A 7,500-nucleotide genomic window follows, 5' to 3' on the forward strand; every position below is an offset into this window, starting at 1 on the left:
CCGGACGAAACACTTAGCGGCATTTCGTCCATTTTTCGCTACCACTAAGATCGACTTTACCTTTCATTATATCAGGATCGGTAAAATAAGTACCAGTTGAGTACTGGGGGTTGATAAAATCGACTAAACCCTCTTCCAAAATTTCAGTCCTTGTGCCTAATGTAGAAAGGATTATTAACTGAATATTAACTGGTAGAGCATCGAACAAATGCCAATAGCAGACAGGGTTATTAACTGAACTGGGGCAGAAGACACCTGTGAAACTCTTAGCACTTAACACTTCAACATCAGATGGACGACAACTTTTTATTACAGATTACTGTTGTGTGTATATACGTGTTTGTATGCATATATGTAAGAATGAATGTATTTCTGTATGTGTGTGTTTATATATATATATATATATATATATATATAAACATACATACATACATACATACACACGCACACTCACATACTTACATAAATATACTTTATTTGTGGGTGAACAAGGCAACCAGCAAAGCAACAAGGCATGCAAAGCGCTCGTCACAACTGTTCAAGTGTACCAACACTTCATGAGGCACACTTGATCAACTGCGAAGATAACTTCGCATGAAACCATCGGTTGCCTTGTTCATCCACAAATAAAGAATATGTAACCAACAATGCAGTGTTGAGCTGTCATCCTTTCTGGTCGATATTAATGTATGCATAAATGTATATCTATCTATCTATCTATCTATCTATCTATCTATCTACTTGTCTGTCTGTCTGTGTATGTCTGTATGAGCATGTATGTGTGTGTCTTTGTGTTTGAGTTTGTCTCTTTACCGCTTGATAGCCGGTGTTGATTTATTTACATAGCGGCTCGGCAAAATATATTTTAAAAAAACCCATAAAAACGATAGAATGAGTACTAGTTTTAGTACCAGTTTTGAAAGTAAAATTATGTACAGGAGTGGATTTGGGCGACAAGACCATTTAAGACAATGACTTAGCATGGCTTCAATCCAATAATTGAAACAAGTAAAAGATGTTTTATATATGTATATCAACAGTTTACTTAATCAGTGAAGCGGTCTTTCTTAAAGTATACGTTCTTCATATTTCCTATATTTACAATGTATTAAGTCTTTCGTTAAACTCTTTGAAATTTCATTCGAGAATTGCATTGAATATACATATATACATACACATAAACATACATATAAATACATATAAATATACGTAGATATAAAATTACATATATACATACAGATAAATATACATACATGTAAACATACGTACACACACACACACACACACACACATATGTTTATATGCGTTTGCGTGTGCGTGTTCACACACATGTATATATATATATATATATATATATATATATATATATATATATATACATATATATATATACATACATACATATATATATATATATATATATATATATATATATATATATATATATATATATATATATATATATACATATATATATATATACATATATATATATATATATATATATATATATATATATATATATATATATATATATATATTGTTGTACTTGGGGGTGGTCATATTGCCAGTTTAGCCAATAAAAACATACACATACCTATACACAGATACATATATATATATATGCATTTATTTGGGTATATAAGCAAAGAAAAACTACTGATGAATGTAGTAGAATTTATTTATTCACTCGAAGTTGATTATTCGCTACGCTGATACTCGGAGTATTTCGCTGTGATCCTTTAGTTGAGGAAGTTCGCACGTAGCGAAACTCTGAGTCTGAGTGGCAACTATGCGAATGTTAAAATATATAACGTATGTGCATGAATAAAAATAAAATATTAAAAAAAAAAATACAACCCAGACAGACGAAATACGTGAAGTTTGTTGGTGTAGTGGTTAGAGCGTTGCACTCTTAATCATAGGATCGTGGTTTCCTTTCCTGTACTGTGCAGTGAGTTGTGTTCTTGAGCAAAACACATCACTTCACGTTGCCCCGGTCCACTCAGCTGTAAATGCGTAACTCTATGATGGACTGGCGTCCCGTTCAGGGATGCGGTTGTGACCTCGGTCGCTTATACGTCATGGAAAGCAGTGTAAGCTCCAGCCTTATGAATTCTAAGACTCGAGACAGTAATGATGAGGATGATGATGGTGATGAAGATGATAATAATGAGAGAAAAAGAGTGTACTCACCTGATTAGAGCCCTGGATATTTGAATGTAATTGTACTCCAAGAGATGACCCTTTCCAACTTTGAGCTTTATAATCCGAGGGTGATTTTCGTTTTGGTAACGTTGCTGGTGAATTTCTGTTGGTGTTTTGGTCAATCACCATAGTAACGGGGATGTTATAGTTTGTGGAAAGATGGTCGGACATGTATTCTGACTGTTTGCTTTCCGAAAGGAATTTGTTAGAAGCTTCTGGGGCGTCATAGTATTGAATGTCTCTTTGGTTGTTTCTTTGGATAATACATATGGTTATGGAAACCACGATGGCCACTGATACGATGACAGCTGCCACTATGGTAATTATCACGAAATTTATATGTATTTTGTCCTCCGACTGGACATCGAGGGCCGTGTACATTTTCGATGTCTTGTTGCTGACGGTCAGGGACAAGGACAAAGTTGTAGTCGCGGACATCATCGGACTACCACTGTCTTTGACAATGAATTGAAGCTCGTATAGACCGGCATCGTTTTGGTAAACAGTTCGAGAGAAGGACACTACTCCGGTATAAGGACTAACAGAAAATAGTTGTCTGTCGTTTCCTCCGAGTATTTCGTAGCGAAGGAAAGCATTTACATGACTATCTCTATCTGAGGCTCTTAATGTGGTGATATCGTTTTCACTCTGTGGATTGTAATAAACATCCAAACTGAAGGATTTTACACTGGGGAAGGTGAAATATGGGGCGTTGTCGTTCTCATCCATTACTTCCACAACTACTTTAGCTGTGTTACTTAGTGACGGACTCCCATTGTCTTTGACTAAAACTTGGAATTCATAAATATCCTGTTGCTCTCTGTCTAACGAGTCACGTGTCGAAATGAATCCGAAATCTGAAATCTCAAACGGGAGCAGAATGTTATTGTCGGTCGATAAAGAATACGATAGTTGACCCCCAGGCCCTAAATCTGGATCAGTGGCATTGATGAACCCGACAGGGAAATTCGCCTCTTCGTTTTCGTACGTTAAAAACCTGAACACAGATTTAGTGAACTGAGGTTGCACATCGTTAATGTCTATTACTTGCAGAGAAAAATCACTGCTTGTCTCCAGTGGGGGAATACCGTTGTCTCGACAAACAATGGTGAACTGCATGTTGCTTTGTGTCTCTCTGTTAATGCGGTTTTTAACAACCACTTTATATTTTTTCCTTCCTAAAGTCTGCAGTTGTAAAATATCGTGTTCAAGATCACAATTTACTTCACCGTTTCTGGCAGCGTCTTCGTCTGTGACTTTCACGAAAGCTATAAAGCTGCCAACATCGATCCCTTCGGAAATTCCTTTGGACTGAGAGATAAAGTTGACATCAATCATCGGAGGGTTATTTTCTTGATTTATGACATTCACAAGAACAATGGCAGCAGAACTAAGAGGAGGGATGCCTCCGTCCGTGGCCTCCACCAATAACTTGTACATATGTTTTTGCTGTGAAGAAAATTTTCGCTGTAAAAATATTTCTCCGGTGTTTTTATTTAACAAGAAATAAGATTTGGATAATTCTGACGTCTTAGAACTGTATTGGTATGATACTTTACCATTTTTACCGTTATCAGAATCACTGGCAGATAAAACGACAACGGGTATATCTCTTTTGTGGGAATTTCTGATTGATACATTATAAAGGTCCTTGCTAAATACAGGAGAATTGTCATTGACATCAGTCACCGAAATCTTGACATCTAAAATACCTTGTTTTTGTGAATATCCTCCGTCTTTCGCTATTACCTGAAGGTTGTAAGTATCTTTCACTTCCCTGTCTAAAGGTTTTTCAAGAACAATTCCAAGTTTCGATGTACCGTCTACTTTTTTGGAAACCGACAATCTAAATGGTTCGTCTCTGTTTTTCCTGAGTTGATAAGTTATTTGCGAATTTCTAATGCCAACATCATTGTCAATGGCGTTTGGTATAGATTTTGTGGTTCCTTTACCGTCAGTCTCTGAAAACTGGTGATTAATTTGTTTAAAAGGAAATTCAGGGTGGTTGTCGTTGATGTCTAAAATAATCACTTTTATTTCTAAAATTTTAATGAAAGATTCTTTCTTTTGTACGGCAATGTCCACAGTTTCGTAGCATTCAGTATTATACGTACACAACGATTCGGCATCCAGTGTTTGAGCCGTGTACAGTTTCCCCGCACGAGACACGTTAAACAAATGAGAGTTTCTGGTTGCGTCCTTTTGCAATTGGCTAAACCATATAAGGGTGCGGTCTCGTGCGGGAGCACTCTCTAATAGCTGAATATCAGCAGAAATATCACCTACGTAGGTACCTAAACTATGACCTTCCTCTATTCGATAGGTTAAATCTACAGAAAATACAGTTTCCAATAATGAAAACAAAAAACACAGATGTATCCACATGTTTTCCATTTGGTAAGTAGAGATCCAAAAGAATCAATGTGAAGCTGTCTGTTGCTGGGACGACATGAGATCTGAAACAGAAAATAAAAGTGTTCACGTGTAAGTAACGTTATTATGTTTGTTTTGAATTAAATAACTGTACAATACGTGCATTATTATGAAGGTGCGTAGCATGACTGGTAGGATATTGCACTCACGGTCGTAAGAATGTAGTTTCGATACCTGGACCGGGTGGTGCATTGTGTTCTTGAACAAAAGATTTCATTTCACATTTGTTCCTGTTCTTTCAGTTGTTAATAATTTCCATCAATTGCTGGAAAGCCTGCCTTATCTATCTTTCTATCTATCCATCCATCCATCTATCTCTCTATCTATCTATCAATCTATCTATCTATCTATCTATCTATCTATCTAGCTAGCTATTTGTGTGTGTGTGTATGTATGCATGAGTGTGTGTGCGCGTGTATGCATGTATGCCATTTGTAAGTTTTATTTCAAGATTTCTAACCAATAGAGAAACAGCCGGTTTCTAACCAAGATCCCAAACTACTTCACTAGAATTTCAATAACATCAACAGGGTATTTTTGTATGTATGTATGTATACGTGCAGATTTCTCTGTGTGTGTGTGTGTGTGTGTGTGTATGTGTATGTGTATACTTATGTACATATGTATGTACATATATATACAGGCAGGCTTTCCAGCTATTGCTGGAAATCATTTGTAGCTGAGTGAACTGGAACAAACGTGAGATGAAGTCTTTTGTTCAAAGAACACAACACAGCACCCGATCCGAGAATCGAAACCACGATCGTAAGCTCGTGGGTGCAATGCATATATATTATTGCATATATACAATTATGAAGATAAATATAATTGCAGCTTAGAAGACACCTGTTAGCCGTTTGGAAACACGCAAAGACTATTAACTTCTCTACAAATAAAGCAAGAGAAACACCAACAATTCCGAAGACCATATAGACTACAAATAAACAACAACAACAAAAACAAAATACGCTGGAGCCCTGGACCCACTTATAGACAACACAAAAGTCTTGGAAGACTGAAATCTGAAGGCGGTACTCCAGCTTGGTCACAGCAGTGGAAGATGAAACAAAGTACAGTACTTGAGGTCAAGCATGTATAGAGGCCGGTCTACGTGTGCATGTATGTATATACGTTTGTATACGCGTCTCGTGTGTGTGTGTGTGTGTATGTATGTGTTTGCATATGTGGTTGGGTATATATGCATATTATGCTTAGATAATGCTAAAATATTGGCGTCTACTTTGGTTGCGGGAGGTTATGTGGCTACAGACACACACACATGCACACAAGTGCACACACACGTATACACGTGCACACACACGTGCACACATATTTATTGGCATATACATATAGATATGCACGTATGGATGTATATATGTATGTACTTCCGAAATTTGTCACCAATGAAGAAAGATCCGGTTTCTAACTGCGAAACAAGCTTCATTTATTGGAATTTAGACAGCATCACCTGCATGCCTGTCTGCCTGTCTGCCTGCCTGCCTGCCTGCCTGCCTGCCTGCCTGCCTTTCGGCTTGCAAGTATGTGTGTACATATATGTACGTATCGCTGGATGGAGGGATGTATGTACGTAAGTAAGCGTTCAGGAAGTAGGATATGCGATGTTAGTCAAACGGACAGCTGTTAACATAGATTTACTTTAACACATAGCGATATTGCACACGATAGCAGCTTATTGCTTTGCATATGGAAATATGCCATAGGGAGAGTCTGAATGGGAGAGGAAGGAGACTAGAATGTCATGAGGATTTGAGAGGGTGGAAAAGGGAAAGATTGGCGAGAAGCAGCGTTGGTGCTGTTAAACAGAATACATATATACATATATATACATATATATATACATCATCTGTGCGTGTTCTGTATATATGTGTATATATATATATATGCATGTATATGTATACATGTGTTCTTATTTGTGTACATGTGTGTGTAAGTATGTATGAGTGGGTACGTATATGTTAATATATATATATATATATATATATATATATATATATATATATATACACACGTATGCATAAATATATGTGTGTGTGTATACATACATATACATATGCGTACACATGTATATACGCTCGTAAGCACATTTCTCTTTGCTAATGAAAGAAAAAGCTACTAAATTCATGGTACAGGGTTTATATTTAGTAGTAATTAGTTGACGATTCGTGTCACGTGCAATCATTCATTCATAGTTCCCTGACGAGCGTGCATGACACGAAACTCTGAGTAGCAGGAAAGAGAAAGAGAGGGGTGGAAGAGACGGGAGGAAGAGGGAGGGAGAAAGAGAGAGTGAGTGAGTGAGTGAGTGAGTGAGTGAGTGAGTGAGTGAGTGAGTGAGAGAGGGAATATTAACGGTTTAAAGCGAGATAAAGAGGGCTATACCAAAACTGAGAAAGAAAATAAGAGGAAAGAGAACGAAAAACAAATGAACGGAGGATGATTATAATTAGAATAACTGGAGGGAGAGATAACGATCGAAATATGATGGGAGATAGATAGATAGATAGATAGATAGATAGATAGATAGATAGATAGATAGATAGATAGATAGGGAGAGGGGCCGGAACAGAAACTGTAAAAGCCAAAACGCAAGGAAGAATAAGAAAAAAAAGTGGAGGAAAGAAGAATAAAATAAAAGAAAGAACGAGATGTAAGAATGATAGCAGATGCAGTTATTTGTATGTCCGTCTGTTTATGCGTAAGTGTGTGTGAATGCATGCATGTATATACACGTGCGCGTGCATGTGTTTACGTGTGTGTATGTATGTGTGTGTATTTGTGTGTGTGTGTGTGTGTGCGTGTGTGTGTGTTTGTGTGTGTCTGTTAGGTATCTAATCTGTT

The 7,500-nt window shown here is 37.0% G+C and overlaps 1 protein-coding gene across 2 annotated transcripts in view; it reads right to left on the bottom strand.

Annotated features, from left to right (window-relative positions):
* The window catches only part of LOC106875084 (protocadherin gamma-A4), a 105,664-nt gene that overhangs the window by 26,009 nt on the left and 72,155 nt on the right, over nucleotides 1-7,500 (bottom strand). For both annotated transcript variants that reach the window (XM_014923053.3, XM_014923054.3), the window contains exon 2: nucleotides 2,197-4,664. In XM_014923053.3, coding sequence (XP_014778539.1) covers nucleotides 2,197-4,602 — 2,406 coding nt within the window. In that variant the 5' untranslated portion in view covers nucleotides 4,603-4,664. The remainder of the gene's footprint in view (nucleotides 1-2,196; nucleotides 4,665-7,500) is intronic.

The sequence above is a fragment of the Octopus bimaculoides genome, chromosome 14, assembly GCF_046866305.1.
Source record: "Octopus bimaculoides isolate indiv1 chromosome 14, ASM4686630v1, whole genome shotgun sequence".
Taxonomy (NCBI): Eukaryota; Metazoa; Mollusca; class Cephalopoda; order Octopoda; family Octopodidae; genus Octopus; species Octopus bimaculoides.